This window comes from Mus musculus, chromosome X (genome assembly GCF_000001635.26).
Source record: "Mus musculus strain C57BL/6J chromosome X, GRCm38.p6 C57BL/6J".
NCBI lineage: Eukaryota > Metazoa > Chordata > Mammalia > Rodentia > Muridae > Mus > Mus musculus.
Genome location: NC_000086.7, coordinates 135295876 through 135313812, shown reverse-complemented (window position 1 = coordinate 135313812; position 17937 = coordinate 135295876). Strand labels below are relative to the sequence as shown.

At 39.4% G+C, this 17937-nt stretch overlaps 1 protein-coding gene across 2 annotated transcripts; it reads right to left on the bottom strand.

Moving 5' to 3' along the window:
• Window positions 1-1176: 1176 nt before the first annotated feature.
• Pramel3 (PRAME like 3) lies at window positions 1177-11524 on the bottom strand. 2 transcript variants are annotated; one of them, NM_031390.2, is made up of 5 exons: window positions 11375-11497; window positions 11050-11176; window positions 6181-6480; window positions 4292-4876; window positions 1177-3714 (listed from the first exon to the last, which is right to left on the bottom strand). In NM_031390.2, the coding sequence occupies exons 3-5, from the start codon at window positions 6468-6470 to the stop codon at window positions 3201-3203; spliced, it is 1389 nt and encodes a 462-aa protein (NP_113567.1). In that variant the 5' UTR covers window positions 6471-6480; window positions 11050-11176; window positions 11375-11497; the 3' UTR covers window positions 1177-3200. The 2 variants fall into 2 exon arrangements, with proteins under 2 accessions (NP_113567.1, XP_006528697.1); XM_006528634.2 differs by having other exon boundaries at window positions 1722-3714; window positions 11058-11176; window positions 11375-11524.
• Between the last annotated feature and the right edge of the window lie 6413 nt (window positions 11525-17937).

Genomic DNA, 17937 nt, shown 5'->3' with positions numbered 1-17937 from the left:
ATTGAGGACCACACCTGTGTCTGTACCCTGAAGCAGTAGGGGTCTGTTAGCTCCAAAGTCCAGATGGATGTCCCTGATCTGTGCTGTCACCGGGGGACATACTGATGTCTGAGGGGTTTGCAGAACAGGCCCAAGCCCTCACCTGGGCATTCTAGAAGAGCTGACCCTGGTTGTAGAAGAGCAGAAGAGCTAACCCCTAGCCAGCTACAGTACTCGACTGGCTGTGCACATTGCTGAAGTTGTAGGTGAGACATTCCCCAAGGATAAAAGGGAGTGAAAGCTGGCCCTACCACTTGTCTCCCATGAAGTGTCATGGATGAAGGAGAGATACACTCCTTCCTCCTCCCCCTGTCCCTCAGCAGCTGCATCATTCAGGAGAGCTGGCCCTGCACCTCACCTGTGCAGCACAGTAGAGCTGGCCCTTGGTGCAAGGATTGTGGGTGAGCTGGCCCCCAGGGTATGAGTGTGGGAGAGTTAGCCCTCCTCCTGTTCCTAGTTCCTTGGCATCTATGGCCCTGAGGTCATGAGAGTGGTAGAACTGGCCTTAGCCCTCACTGGCTGCAACACACCAGCTGGCTGTAACAGCCAGCTCAGATACCTCTCAAGCCCAGAATCAGGGCTTTGAGTTGGCCCACCTCAACAACTGAACTTCTGAAGTGCACTAAGTAGCTAGTCCTACAGATCCAAAACTAGAAGATCTCCGTGACACAAGGCAATAACAGGATATCCAAGAGTCACAATGAGGTCCCATTTTCAACAGAGTAGCAGAAATCAAAGGACTCATATGAGAATAACAAGTCATTGCAATTAATATTGGCAAGCAAAGTTGCCTGGAGAAAAGGGTATACTGTGGGACACTCTGACACACTCTAGCTTCCAAGAGGACATTTTTAAAAAATATGTTGGAGAGAGGTTGCAAGTGTGGAGGATGGGTCTGTGGGGAATGGGAGATGAGTGGGATTGCGTTGCATGATGTGAAATTCACGAAGAACCAATAAAAACATTTGAAAAATGTTTTAATCATTCCTGAGGATAGATTATTTTCAAATCAGATGAAAGCAAGGAATTGAGAATAATATATGTTATGCCCAGAAAATGTATAGAATCACATTGGAAAGAAGAAAACCTAAACAAAAATATTAAATGAATCTCATGGACTTAAATTATAGTAACATTTTACTTACTCAAAGATGACAAAATAATGTGATGTTAACAAGAAAGCATTATAAAACATTTGCTGGTTACATTGACATTGGAATATTAAATTCTGCATTTTAATATATAAGCAATATGAAAAAGATGAATGTCATTAATTCTCCATTCTTGCTTTTGAGTCTTTCAAATGCTTTGTTAACAAATCATACACCAGAATTTTGCACATGGCTTTTGTTTAAGTTGCTACTTGAATTTGAAAATCTATTAACAAATAAATGTAATCAACACAAATGTTAATTTTCCAGATAAATTTTAGTGCTCTGTATCTCTACAGTATAGTTCAGTATCATCTTGACATGTGAGAACTGTTAACAAAATTCTGTAGCTTTTAACCCCAGTTTTATTTAGTTGATCTGAAATCCAGTATAATTTCAAACTTACAGCAATATAGACACACTGTTGCTTCTGGTTTTCTTATTAGATTTTTAAATGCAGTTAGCTTTATTTATAAAAAGACCCCATAAAGGATTTTTTTCATTAAACTTATATGTCATTAAAATGCAGTGATGTAGACATATACAGGAACAAACTAAATGTATACACTTTTCTATGTTTTTGCAATGTAGTGTATTAACTTTTCAATACATTAACAAAAATAGCATCCTAATTGATAGGTATATATGCTTTGTTCACACTATGTGTTGAGCAAACTACATGCTTTTCTATTTATGGTAATCGTATTTGAAGTTTCAACTCTAAACAGCTCCATGCATAATGCATTTGCTACACAGTATTATGGCAAATGTGGAAAGTTCCATACAAAAAAATCAGAATTTCAAACTGAGTCAAGTATACCATGAAGGAACTAGTGGTAAAAGAAAAAAAATTTCAAAAGGAATAATAGTCGTTGTTGTGGCTGGACTCCTGTCTTTCCAAGTTCATATTGGTCTCAAGCTGATGGTTCCAATGCAGGCAGTTGAAATCTTTGAGCAGGATAGTTCAAGAAACGCTCCAGGGTAGGTGGTAGAAACTTTATGTCAGGGTAGTTCAAGGATGCAAATCAATGAAATTGCACTCCTGATGGCTGTGTGGGGACTCAGGCTTCTCTGTCTGCTCCCTGGCCTCATGAGTTGAAAGGAACTCCCTCTGTCAAAACTCCTAATCATATTCTGTCTTGGCAAGGTCCCAAAGAGTGGAGTCCAACAACCTTAGTGAAACGTCTAAAACAAAGAAACAAAGTTCTCTTCCCTACCAGTCTACTATACCAGGCATTTTGCAGGAGGCCAGATGGTAGATATCAAACAGATGTGAGAGCATGCCTCCAAGATGGCGATGTTGAATCCCTGAATCCTGCTGAGGAGATCCAACATCATAAAGTCCGTTTTGCATGGAAGAGAATATGTACTAAGAGCTGGGAAGATGAAGCTTGGGGGTCTAAGTGTGTACAACACCTTTCTAGTTGCTTTAACAACCGATAAACCACAGTCAGTGGTTCAGTAATAATATTTCAAACTAATCCTTAATCAATGAATATGAAATAAAAATTGAACCACTTAATGGTAGTAGTTACAAATAATTTTTCTCACTGTTAAATCCAGATGGTTTCCTTTAAACAACTGAAGACAGCTGAAATATAGAAACTTAATACAACGTATGCAATAAAAAGTGTTGTCTTCAATTGCCACCTGCCTCCAAATTCACATGCAGGAAAAGTTATATTGTCACAACTGCACTAAGTATCCACAGGCAAATCTCAGTGAGGACAGGGTGTTGTTAGTATTTCATAACAAAAACTTTCCATATCCTCTACTTACAATTTATTTGGTGAGATGAAATGCTATCCACAACAATAGCTGAGAGACACATAGGTAATCTCAACGTCCTCTATCTTCTTGTAAATTATTCTCTATAGAAATCAGTTACAACCTATACTTCTTAATTGTATTCTCCTACAACATAAGAACCTTATATATTCTGTCTATGGCATTAAGAAAAAAGCCCTTAATGGGAACATATCAAGTTGAAACTGTGTTGGACTTTGTAATTTAATCAGAGTAAGTGATCCAATTCATATCACTCCTTTCTGCCTCCTGTAGCATTAAGTTCAATTGTCTCTGCACATCTTCAACCTTCTGTCTATCTAAACTGCCTTGAAAATGCCACCTCCCATAGCAATGGACAGGGATGGGATAGATCACATGTTTAAGCTCCTTCAATGGTGTTAATAGCTCAAGAATTCTCATAAGCATGCCCATGGTAATTTGATTTGAATAAAAGTGAAGCACTCGAAGTTGAGAACACCGGGTTAGGGCTGGGATAAGAACAGAGATTGTAGAATCTGTTAAAAAGCAATAACAAATTTTCAGATGCTGCAAGGTGCTAGAAACATTCTGCAGGAGATAATAAAATGGCTCACAATCTTCCCAATATATTGGATTGTTGTTGACATTCAGCAACTTTAAATGACTGACTTGAGAGCACTCAGAGAGAAACTTGAAGTCACTGTAAGAAAGTCCACAGAACGGTAGATATAAGAACTCCAAATCAGTAGATAGTACTCTGTAGGGAGGGAACACAAAAGTTCTTCTGAAAAATGAGGACTAGGTGAGGAGAGCAATATTCATGAACCTAGAATAAACTCTTTTAAGCTTATAATGTATTAGCAATTAATGATGTGATCTTTCACAAACTTAATAGACTTGTGAGTCTGTAAAATACAATTTAACACTCTCACATATAATATTTTAACCTTTACAAAGTGTACAATATGTTGTTATAGGGCCGTGTGAAGACTTAGTGAAAATATTATCTACTTTGTAATTATAGGACAATCAAGTGTGGAACTAGTTCACCTGCTTGGAACAGATAGGAAAGAAGGAGCAACCAGCTGGAAGCACCCTTTTGCCAGTCCATAAATGGCAGCCTGGCCATGCTTAGCTGGCTACGGTTTTTGAAAGCCTGTTTTTCTCTTCAATTACAGAAAGACGGCCTTTCCTGGTTGGTTTCAAACTCCCAGCATTACCCATGCTGAGGTAGGAGACAGGGTTCTGGGAAGCTTAAGAGTATCTAAGGATTATTTTTCTCATCTTAAAAACTGAATAGTAATTGAAACCCAGTATCTATCCCAAGCCCTTACCTCAGGACAGTTTCAAGATGATCTGTGAGGCAGAATGAAGACAAGCTGAGCTCCTTCAGGTGGTTCATATGACTCAGTTGGGTGATAAAATTTCTAAAGGTTCTCCCATTCAAAGATCTACAAGCGATTTTAGACAGGCTAAGACTGTCCAGCTGTATTGTATGAGATAAAAGTTTGGTGACTTCAGTAAGAGGAGACTCATCAACTGCAAGGTGATCAACACATTTCAGATCCAGATGGCTTAATGCATGTCTGCATTCACACAAGTTATTAATTTGCAAATCTCTGCAGCACAGGTGCAGAGAGCCTAGGCTCTGCTCTACTTTATTCTGAAGCAAAGCAAAAAAATTCCTTTCCCTCAAAGTGCCATCAAGGGAAATGTCCACTATCAATTCCATAGGCAGCCTAGAGGGCTGAGCTTCAGACTTGGAACTTGAAAGACTCTCCTGGCCTTCAATTTTGAAGATAGAGTGCTCAGAGTGAGCACAAGAACGAAAGCAAATTGTCGAATTAGTACTGATCTCAGGACATACGGTCTTGCAGCCAGCATCCTGCCTTAAATCTAGGATCCTCAGTTTAGGGCTCCTGTAGGTTGAAAAGGAAAAAAGAAAAAAAACAAAACAAAACAAAACAAAACAAAACCAAAAGAGACAAAAAACAGAGGATCTGAGGGGTGACAAACATCAATATAACCAAGCAGGAACAATAGTAATATAATGTAGTGACAAAATAATGTTTTTCCTCTATCATTTCATATACTAGGTACCAGCACAACTTTCCTGTGCAAATACTTTATCCTTTCCTATTTTCTATAGCACCCAATGCTCACAAATCTTGCTCACCTGTTTCTTTGCAATGTCTCCATTATGTACATCTATCAATAGTAGCCTCACTCACCTCTATTACACAATTAAAACCCTCCATAAGACATCAGAGTTTCTAAGATAATCTCAACTGACAGACCAGCCACCTCACATGCATTTTCAGCAGTTGCCATTACTAACTGTGGACAAAAGAACAGCATAACTAACTGCTGTTCTCTTTCAACAGGCTCAGTCATAATGTTTCGCTATCTTACCATGTGTGAATTATACACATTCTCACATAAATGCTGAGTTCTTGGAAGAAACATCTGAAGATCCCTTTGTGTACTTAATGTTCTCATGTGGAGACAGAAAAGGGGCCAAACCTTTACATTGCTCTCAGAGTCTTAGAGATCCCATCCATGGAGGCAGCAGTGAGCAGAACAAAACCTACCTTGGGATTGCCTAAATTTCATGGATTACTGTGGGCTCAGAAAAGTCAAATCACTTTATTCTTGGTCTACACTTCAGGTTTTATTTGTATTTCTATTCCATGTGCATTGGAGTTTATCCTGTATGTGGGTATCAGATCCTATAGAACTGAAGTTACAGTTTTGAGCTGCATTATGGGTCCTGGGAATTGAACTTCTCTGTAATAACAGCTACTGCTCTTATGTGCTAAACTATCTCTGCAGCCCTTGGCCTACACTGTTTACATAGACTTACTGCCAATAACTTCTTCCCAAGAAAAGTAAAGAGCACTAGTTTTTTCTCTATTCTCCGCAAATCCTCAGCAATCTTAATATTCATATTTTTATTTAATGCAAATAATACCATACTTCACTCCCACCAATAGTGCCCTAAATCACTTACATGCAATATTCAACACTGTAAGACACTTGTGTTAAGGTGACCTCACATGCTGGACTAACAGTCCTGACAGCTGTGTTAAGGTGACCTCATATACTGGACTAACAGTCCTGTTAACTTTTTCACTATTTGCATATACTACATCTGAGAGGAGAGCAGATAGAGGGATATTCTCCTGTGACTTACTCTGTCTCTCTCTATTATACCAGCTCTTACCTAGTAGCTGAGTTCAGGGCAGGGAGGAACTGAAGACTCTCAATCAAGGCTTTCAGGAGTTCACGCTCAGGTTCCTGCACACTTAATGCCCCAATGTGGAGACAGGCAAAAGGCCAAGCTTTCACAATTGCTGTCAGTATATTCTTGTGTCTACCCGTGAAGGCAGCAGTGAACAAAGGGACAAAAAGCTCCCTTGGGATCTCCTCCAGGGCTTGGATTGCTGCATGCTCATTACTCAATAGACTCTGTGTAGCAAGATCCAATAGTGTGGGCGGGTCCTTGGTGTCCATCATAATGAACCTATATTTTCAGTGAGAAACATTTAGAAAACATGACAGATATCCACAATATTTTCTTTGCAACCATTGTTAGCAACATAGATAACTATGTGTACCATATATAAGGAATAAAACATCCACTTCTAGAGATGTCTACTTGTAGGGCATAGAAATTGGTTTGTGAGTATATTAACGTCTATTTTTCCATGGATACACATACAACCCTTTTTCATATGTATGTATACATAAATATGTGTGTGTAATAAAATGTGAGTAGAAATGATCACTAGGTTATCAGAAGACAATTTTGTTTTCTGACTTCTGATAGTTTATCTCAAAAGTACACAAGCCATCACAAAAGTCTTCGATGGGCAAATCCAGACAGCAGTGATACCATCATTGCCTTGCAAATAGAAAATACTAAACTATTAAGTTACCTGTGATTCTGAGAAAGCGAAAAGAAACACAGAATCAAAATATTCACCACTTTTCCCTTTAATAACAAAACAGCGAACTTACTGTAAAGAGTTTTCCTGAGACCTCCACAGAGCTCTTTGACATTACACCCACTTGTACTAATACACATACCATGCAAACACACAAACTATAGTTTAAACATAAATCAATATCATAGGAACATATAAAACTGAGATGTCATGTTAAGAAAAGACCTTAAGGTTTCATTAACTTCTTCTCTCACACAGACTGTCTCCTGCTGGGTGGAATAAGAACACACTAAGATCAAACCCCCAACACAAATCTCAGTGCCTGCTCCTTCCCAACTCATCTCTTAAAAACACATGTATGATCTTCATCCACGTGCATGGAGAGTCTCTGGAGAGAGTGAGAACCTGCCACCCCTACAGGTATAAAAGCTATGAATACATACCAGAGATTCATGGGACACATACACACACACACACACACACAAACACACACACACACACACACACACACACATATACACACACACACACACAAACACACACACACTGACACACACACACACACACACACTCACACACACACAGAGCAAGAGAGAGAGAGAGAGAGAGAGAGAGAGAGAGAGAGAGAGAGAGAGAGAGAGAGAGAGAAAGAAAGGGAGGGAGGGAGGGAGGGAGACAGAGACAGATAGACAACTGATCTTTGAGTGATCAGGGATCAGCGCACATACACAAGTTAATAAAGATGAGAAAATCCAATGTAAATATTCAGTTGGAATACTCCAAAGTAGAAATAAGCATCTCTAAGAGAGAGACGCGTTAAAAGATATTTTGCCCATTGTATTTTATCCTTTTTTTCTGCTATGCCTTTGAATCATTTAAAATTTACATTTTTCTTTTTTCAAATTTATTTTTTTAAATTTGTTTTCTGTGCCCCATATTACATTCTCCACCTCTCATCCACCCTCCGGGCTGCTCTACATCCCATACCTCCTCCCCATCCCACCACGACTCTACGTGGATGCCCCTACCACCATCCCACCTGACCTCTAAACTCCCTGGGACCTCCAGTCTCTTGAGGGTTAGGTGCATCATTTCTGAATTAACACAGACCCAGAAGTCCTCTACTGTATATGTGTTGGGGGCCTCATATTAGCTGTGTGTTTGGTAGTCCACTGTTTGAGAGGTCTCAGGGGTCCAGATTCATTGAGACTGAGGGTCCTCCTGTAGGATGTCCCTTCTACTCAACTTCTTTTAGTCTTCTCTAATTCAACAACAGGGTTAGGCTGCTCTGTCCATTGGTTGGGTGCAAATAACTGCATCTGACACTCTCAGCTGCTTGTTGGGTCTTCTGAATGGCAGTCATGATAGGTGCCTTTTTGTTAGTGCTCCATAGCCTCAGTAAGAGTGTCTGGCATTTTAAACCTTCTATTTTTTATTTCTGTCTTTACATTTACCTAGTTTTGTTCACACATATCTTCTGATTAATGCACTCTTTTCCTCCTTCCCCTCCTCTTTCTAACAGGCTTCCATTTTCTTCTCCACTTTCCTTTCCTTTATTCAGCATTGCTTCTTCTTCTTAGGTTCCTCCACCACCTAATTAACTTCATGCATTTACTATTTCTACTCTGACCCACACTCAGTTTTAACTTTACGGCTCACTGCACACTAGTTTTGTACTTTCTGCTCTATTCTCATTTGAGCTGAGGTAGTTGGATTTAATCAACTTCATGTCTATTACAGACATGGTCTGTATTGGTGTTTCAGCTGTTACAGTGGTTATTTCTGTCCTCTGGACAGTACTGAAGATTTAGCCTGGAAGAGGAAGCTGTTCAGTAACATTTCCAAATAAAACTAGAAGAAATACCAATAGCGAGTGATGTAGAAATGAGAGCACAGAAGCACAATTACTGTGAAAACCTGGAAACGACCATAACCCCTCAAATGTAACTGCTGAAACTAGAGACAATGAAGTGACTGGAAAGCTGCACTGAGAATTCAAACTCTGCACAAAATAAGATTCAGTGGTTTCAAAGAAGATACAAATAGCAGGTGAAGGAATGTAGCTAAGGAAATAGAGATGCAAACTAGAAATATACATGAGAACATCAGCAAGAAACCACGTTTGAAAACAAAGAATAAAAATATAAAAATATTAGAACTAAAAAATCAAACAAAAAAACAGGTAGAAAAGTTCACCGGGAAACTGCATCATTTAACCTAATGAATATTGGGACTAGAAGGAAGAGTCAATGAAACTCTCCATTTAAACATCAATATCATACAAAGAAATAAATAATAAAGTGAAACTCTGAGAAAACTTAACTCAGGTTAGGTCTTGCTCACAGCATGCTCACAGCCTATAGCAAAATTATTATGATCAAACTGGTTTCCTATCAGTGCCAAAAGGAGCTTCATGATACAGAAATCAATAGAGGTAATACAGCCCTGAGACACATTTAGAGGAGAGATTGTAGGATTATATGAAGAATGAAACAGTGCAGAAAGTTATGCTTGCTTAAATATGTCGCATTCCTAAAAATGGAAGGATGCACTGAAAAGGCCTTGAGAAAAGCTAGAGATCTGCTTGTGACAGCAGCCCTGAAGAGTCTCAGAGCACACCTCAACTTAAAATGGTTCTATTTAACAAACGTGTAGTGCACATTACACTAAACTGTGAAAGCAGAAACATTTCATCTAAAGTCAATGGATAAGAGAATGGGACCTGCTCTCTAAACCCCTTTATTCTGCTTGAAGGCTTTGCCTACAGCAGTAATGCAAAGTGAGGAAGTAAATGGGCTATAAACATAAAGGAGAAGGTTAAATAATCTCTCTATGGGTAAATGATAAGCTCCTACAATTAAGAGTACCAACAGTTGAACACAAGCACTAAGATGTGCTTTAACACGTTCACCAAGAAAAGCAGTATGCACAGCAACATAAAGAACTGTCCAGTTTATATTCACAAGAAACTTTGCTACTGAGAAATTAAGCAGAAATGCAATCCCATGCAGTGTTTTCAAAAACTTAAAACACCTCTAAAGTATCCAAACTAAGGGAGCTAAATACTTGAACAGTAAAATTTTTATGCAACCCTATAGGTGGAACAACATTATGAACTAACCAGTACCAGGGAGCGCTTGACTCTAGCTGCATATGTATCAAAAGATGGCCTAGTCGGCCATCACTGGAAAGAGAGGCCCATTGGACACGCAAACTTTATATGCCCCAGTACAGGGGAAAGCCAGGGCCAAAAAGGGGGAGTGGGTGGGTAGGGGAGTGGGGGTGGGTGGGTATGGGGGACTTTTGGTATAGCATTGGAAATGTAAATGAGCTAAATACCTAATAAAAATGGAAAAAAAAATAAAAAAATAAATCACAAAGAAACTAAAAAAGACGCTAACAGAGTGAAAGGCTTCCCACTACATAGAACAGCAAAATGACCATGTTACTGAAAGTTACCTACAGAAGAATGCAATGCCTTGCAAAATCCCAATTATATTTAGTTCAAAGGAACACAACGGCTCAAAATAAGGAGACAACAACAAAAGAGTGTAGATAGCCAAAGTCATCGTCCTGCAAAGGCAATGCTCGAGGGAGCACAGCACCTGCTCTCAGGCTGCAGAGCCATAGCAACAAAAATGAATGTTATTACAAGAGACAGAGCTATGTGGACCCCGTGATTGGAATAGATGACTCAGAAATACAACTATACAGCCACGGCCACTTAGGTTTTTGAAAATATGCCAAAAAACTTGTATTGAAGAAAACTGTTTCAACAAACAGACCTGGTTAAATTGGCTAAAGAAACCTAGATGGACATTCATTCCAACCTCTCCCGGACTCTTCACCAAAAGTATTCAAAATAGATCAAAGACCCTAATGCAGGATGAGATGTACGGAAACCTCGGTAACACAACATGAGGGAAAAGTTTAAGATATCAGCATATTAAAGCCTTTCTAAACCGGGACCCTTGGTGTCTAAACAGCTCAGAAAATAACATGAACTGACAGATGGGAAACAAAACAAAACAACAAAACGAAAATAAATAAAAAATAAATAAATAAATAAATAAATACTGTACAAAGATAACTACATATCTACACAGTTCAGTCCTTACTGTTTTAAAGGCCCGACTCATACAAACCTTCTCACCACGTTAATGTAGGTTGACGTAGAACTTCAAAACCTCGTGCCACAGTCTTTGAAATGTCACCAAGTCCTTCTCAGGAATATAAATTTTTGAAGAGGAGGTTAAAGGTTATATGGAGAACCTTAAAAGGGGAGTAGGAAATGATTAGTCCCATAATTTAAGTTCAGAGAAACCGTTTCCTCGAAACAAACGCGCAGGGCATGAGAGCCGATTCAGTACCTTTCGGAGCGATCCTTTCGGACCACAGATTAATCCCTCTACCCTGGCCATTCAGCCCCCAAACAAGTTTAACTTATTTAAAGAGACTATTGTAGTTTACCCAAGCAGTTAAGCCCTCTGACTTCCATGTCCTCCACTTTGGCAGCCCCTCGTTATCCGCGAGGCTTTCCCTGTAGCGGGGGCACCATAGTCATAATGGCGACGGCTCCTGTAATGGCCACGGCTCTAATTTAAAGCAGCAACTGGAGAATTCTCATTGGCTACTCAGGGTCAGCTGACTTGTCTCTAGATCCTTCCGCTAAACCGCACCATGGATCGCATTGCCAGCACGTTCAGCGTATGTGTCCTTCCACCTGCCAAGATAGTCTTAGATTAAAAAAAAAAGAAAACAGTTATCACTCAAACTTAAATAAACTGTGAGTGAGGCATAACCTCCACCTAGCCACAGATTATACCAGGTGTCAAGTTCAGATAACGCACCATCAGAATTACTGTCCACAGTAAGTGTTTCATTTGGACTCACGGATCACTAATTGGAAAAACAGGATTCTACCTTAGCACACTATTTTCTCTTGTCAAAAAGCTTGCAAAGATGCCTGTAGTCACAAAATTTGGGATGCTGGAGAGATGACCTCTTCTTATTTAAAACAAAACTAAGCAGCAAAGGGACAAAATATTTTCAAAAGGAAAACCACGAAGAACGACAACAGACAGTAGAAATACGGGTTAAAAATACAAGAACGGGAACAACGCCCTAGAAAAAACAAGAAGGTAATCCCTCAACAAACCTAAAAGAAGACAGCCACAAGAACAGAATGCCACCTTTAACAACTAAAATAACAGGAAGCAACAATTACTTTTCCTTAATATCTCTTAACATCAATGGTCTCAACTCGCCAATAAAAAGACATAGACTAACAAACTGGCTACACAAACAAGACCCAACATTTTGCTGCTTACAGGAAACTCATCTCAGAGAAAAAGATAGACACTACCTCAGAATGAAAGGCTGGAAAACAATTTTCCAAGCAAATGGTATGAAGAAACAAGCAGGAGTAGCCATCCTAATATCTGATAAGATTGACTTCCAACCCAAAGTCATCAAAAAAGACAAGGAGGGACACTTCATTCTCATCAAAGGTAAAATCCTCCAAGAGGAACTCTCAATTCTGAATATCTATGCTCCAAATACAAGAGCAGCCACATTCACTAAAGAAACTTTAGTAAAGCTCAAAGCACACATTGCACCTCACACAATAATAGTGGGAGACTTCAACACACCACTTTCACCAATGGACAGATCATGGAAACAGAAACTAAACAGGGACACACTGAAACTAACAGAAGTGATGAAACAAATGGATCTGACAGATATCTACAGAACATTTTATCCTAAAACAAAAGGATATACCTTCTTCTCAGCACCTCATGGTACCTTCTCCAAAATTGACCACATAATAGGTCACAAATCAGGCCTCAACAGATTCAAAAATATTGAAATTGTCCCATGTATCCTATCAGATCACCATGCACTAAGGCTGATCTTCAATAACAAAATAAATAACAGAAAGCCAACATTCACATGGAAACTGAACAACACTCTTCTCAATGATACCTTGGTCAAGGAAGGAATAAAGAAAGAAATTAAAGACTTTTTAGAGTTTAATGACAATGAAGCCACAACGTACCCAAACCTTTGGGACACAATGAAAGCATTTCTAAGAGGGAAACTCATAGCTATGAGTGCCTTCAAGAAAAAACGGGAGAGAGCACATACTAGCAGCTTGACAACACATCTAAAAGCTCTAGAAAAAAAGGAAGCAAATTCACCCAAGAGGAGTAGACGGCAGGAAATAATCAAACTCAGGGGTGAAATCAACCAAGTGGAAAAAAGAAGAACTATTCAAAGAATTAACCAAACGAGGAGTTGGTTCTTTGAGAAAATCAACAAGATAGATAAACCCTTAGCTAGACTCACTAAAGGGCACAGGGACAAAATCCTAATTAACAAAATCAGAAATGAAAAGGGAGACATAACAACAGATCCTGAAGAAATCCAAAACACCATCAGATCCTTCTACAAAAGGCTATACTCAACAAAACTGGAAAACCTGGACGAAATGGACAAATTTCTGGACAGATACCAGGTACCAAAGTTGAATCAGGATCAAGTTGACCTTCTAAACAGTCCCATATCCCCTAAAGAAATAGAAGCAGTTATTAATAGTCTCCCAGCCAAAAAAAGCCCAGGACCAGACGGGTTTAGTGCAGAGTTCTATCAGACCTTCAAAGAAGATCTAACTCCAGTTCTGCACAAACTTTTTCACAAGATAGAAGTAGAAGGTATTCTACCCAACTCATTTTATGAAGCCACTATTACTCTGATACCTAAACCACAGAAAGATCCAACAAAGATAGAGAACTTCAGACCAATTTCTCTTATGAACATCGATGCAAAAATTCTTAATAAAATTCTCGCTAACCGAATCCAAGAACACATTAAAGCAATCATCCATCCTGACCAAGTAGGTTTTATTCCAGGGATGCAGGGATGGTTTAATATACGAAAATCCATCAATGTAATCCATTATATAAACAAACTCAAAGACAAAAACCACATGATCATCTCGTTAGATGCAGAAAAAGCATTTGACAAGATCCAACACCCATTCATGATAAAAGTTCTGGAAAGATCAGGAATTCAAGGCCAATACCTAAACATGATAAAAGCAAGCTACAGCAAACCAGTAGCCAACATCAAAGTAAATGGAGAGAAGCTGGAAGCAATCCCACTAAAATCAGGGACTAGACAAGGCTGCCCACTTTCTCCCTACCTTTTCAACATAGTACTTGAAGTATTAGCCAGAGCAATTCGACAACAAAAGGAGATCAAGGGGATACAAATTGGAAAGGAGGAAGTCAAAATATCACTTTTTGCAGATGATATGATAGTATATATAAGTGACCCTAAAAATTCCAACAGAGAACTCCTAAACCTGATAAACAGCTTCGGTGAAGTAGCTGGATATAAAATTAACTCAAACAAGTCAATGGCCTTTCTCTACACAAAGAATAAACAGGCTGAGAAAGAAATTAGGGAAACAACACCCTTCTCAATAGCCACAAATAATATAAAATATCTCGGCGTGACTCTAACGAAGGAAGTGAAAGATCTGTATGATAAAAACTTCAAGTCCCTGAAGAAAGAAATTAAAGAAGATCTCAGAAGATGGAAAGATCTCCCATGCTCATGGATTGGCAGGACCAACATTGTAAAAATGGCTATCTTGCCAAAAGCAATCTACAGATTCAATGCAATCCCCATTAAAATTCCAACTCAATTCTTCAACGAATTAGAAAGAGCAATTTGCAAATTCATCTGGAATAACAAAAAACCGAGGATAGCAAAAACTCTTCTCAAGGATAAAAGAACCTCTGGTGGAATCACCATGCCTGACCTAAAGCTTTACTACAGAGCAATTGTGATAAAAACTGCATGGTACTGGTATAGAGACAGACAAGTGGACCAATGGAATAGAATTGAAGACCCAGAAATGAACCCACACACCTATGGTCACTTGATCTTCGACAAGGGAGCCAAAACCATCCAGTGGAAGAAAGACAGCATTTTCAACAATTGGTGCTGGCACAACTGGTTGTTATCATGTAGAAGAATGCGAATCGATCCATACTTATCTCCTTGTACTAAGGTCAAATCTAAGTGGATCAAGGAACTTCACATAAAACCAGAGACACTGAAACTTATAGAGGAGAAAGTGGGGAAAAGCCTTGAAGATATGGGCACAGGGGAAAAATTCCTGAACAGAACAGCAATGGCTTGTACTGTAAGATCGAGAATTGACAAATGGGACCTAATGAAACTCCAAAGTTTCTGCAAGGCAAAAGACACTGTCTATAAGACAAAAAGACCACCAACAGACTGGGAAAGGATCTTTACCTATCCTAAATCAGATAGGGGACTAATATCCAACATATATAAAGAACTCAAGAAGGTGGACCTCAGAAAATCAAATAACCCCCTTAAAAAATGGGGCTCAGAACTGAACAAAGAATTCTCACCTGAGGAATACCGAATGGCAGAGAAGCACCTGAAAAAATGTTCAACATCCTTAATCATCAGGGAAATGCAAATCAAAACAACCCTGAGATTCCACCTCACACCAGTGAGAATGGCTAAGATCAAAAATTCAGGTGACAGCAGATGCTGGCGAGGATGTGGAGAAAGAGGAACACTCCTCCATTGTTGGTGGGATTGCAGGCTTGTACAACCACTCTGGAAATCAGTCTGGCGGTTCCTCAGAAAATTGGACATAGTACTACCGGAGGATCCAGCAATACCTCTCCTGGGCATATATCCAGAAGAAGCCCCAACTGGTAAGAAGGACACATGCTCCACTATGTTCATAGCAGCCTTATTTATAATAGCCAGAAACTGGAAAGAACCCAGATGCCCCTCAACAGAGGAATGGATACAGAAAATGTGGTACATCTACACAATGGAGTACTACTCAGCTATTAAAAAGAATAAATTTATGAAATTCCTAGCCAAATGGATGGACCTGGAGAGCATCATCCTGAGTGAGGTAACACAATCACAAAGGAACTCACACAATATGTACTCACTGATAAGTGGATACTAGCCCAAAACCTAGGATACCCACGATATAAGATACAATTTCCTAAACACATGAAACTCAAGAAAAATGAAGACTGAAGTGTGGACACTATGCCCCTCCTTAGAAGTGGGAACAAAACACCCATGGAAGGAGTTACAGAAACAAAGTATGGAGCTGAGATGAAAGGATGGACCATGTAGAGACTGCCATATCCAGGGATCCACCCCATAATCAGCTTCCAAATGCTGACACCATTGCATACACTAGCAAGATTTTACTGAAAGGACCCAGATGTAGCTGTCTCTTGTGAGACTATGCCGGGGCCTAGCAAACACAGAAGTGGATGCTCACAGTCAGCTAATGGATGGATCACAGGGCTCCCAATGGAGGAGCTAGAGAAAGTACCCAAGGAGCTAAAGGGATCTTCAACCCTATAGGTGGAACAACATTATGAACTAACCAGTACCCCTGAGCTCTTGACTCTAGCTGCATATGTATCAAAAGATGGCCTAGTCGGCCATCACTGGGAAGAGAGGCCCATTGGACACGCAGACTTTGTGTGCCCCGGTACAGGGGAACGCCAGGGCCAAAGGGGGGGAGTGGGTGGGTAGGGGAGTGGGGGTGGGTGGGTAAGGGGGACTTTTGGTATAGCATTGGAAATGTAAATGAGCTAAATACCTAATAAAAAATGGAAAAAAAAATACATGTTTTGATCTCTGTGCAGAGAAACCATTATAATATTTTTCATTTTTTTAAAAGATATTTTCTTTATTTACATTTCAAATGTTATCCTTTTTCCTGTTCTCTGAAACCCCACTATTCACTTCCCCTTCCCCCTGCTCCCCATCCTTATAATATTTATGTTGATATTTCAAGGAGAGAATATCTACTCACATTAAAATATTGCTATCAATAAAGATAATAACCCCTAATTATGTAATATCCAATGTTTATCCTGGAATGCTGATTGTACTCTTCTCTATTTTTTTCTTTTTCATATTATCATCCAATTTACTCATATCCTACTATCTACTTTATTACATATGTCCAAAAAGAAAGAAAAATGCTCTGAGCATTGTAGAATATTGAGTTTCAGCCTAAGACGCTTGATAGAGTAATCATATTAGCAACTGAGTTACAGGACCTTCTAGTTATATTTTGGTAATGAATATTCTGTACCATTGTATGTTGCAAGTATATAGTTTTCTTTTTATTTTGGGGGGACATAATATGAGGAGATTTTTTTTGGAATCTCAGAAGAATCTTTGTACTTTAGACCTTTAAAATTGTCTGAAGGTCATATTAGCCTCTTTTCCCATTGATGTCTGACAAGGCCATTCTCTGCTACATATACAGCTGGAGCCATGGGTCCCTCCATGTGTAGTCTTTGGTTGGTGGCTTAGTCCCTGGGAGTTCTGGGGGTACTGGTTAGTTAATATTAATGTTCCTCCTATGGGGCTTCAGACCCCTTCAGCTCCTTGGGTACTTTCTCTAACTCCTTCATTGGGGACCCCGTGCTCTGTCCAATGGATGGCTCTGAGCATCCATTTCTGTATTTGTCAGGCACTGGCATAGCCTCTCAGGAGACAGCTATATCAGTCTCCTGTCAGCAAGTACTTGTTGGCATCCACAATAATGTGTGGTTTTATTGGTTCTTTATGGGATGGATCCCCAGGTGGGGCAGTCTCTGGACGGCCTTTCCTTCAGTCTCTGCTCCTCACTTTGTCTCTGTAACTCCTCCCATGGGTATTTTGTTCCCCCTTCTAAGAGGGACCAAAGTATCCACACTCTGATCTTCCTTCTTCCTGAGCTTCATGTGGTCTGTGAATTTTACCATAGGTATTGCTAGCTTTTTTCCTGATATCCACTTATCAGTGTCTCTGAGGTTTCTTAAGACCATTAATCTAGTCATTCATGATGTTGTGAAACATATGTTCTATTTCTTTTACCATGTTTTCTTTCTTCCTTTATAACTATTTTCCAGAGCCATGCTGTTTTCATTGTGTTCCAGATTTACTGGGTCCTT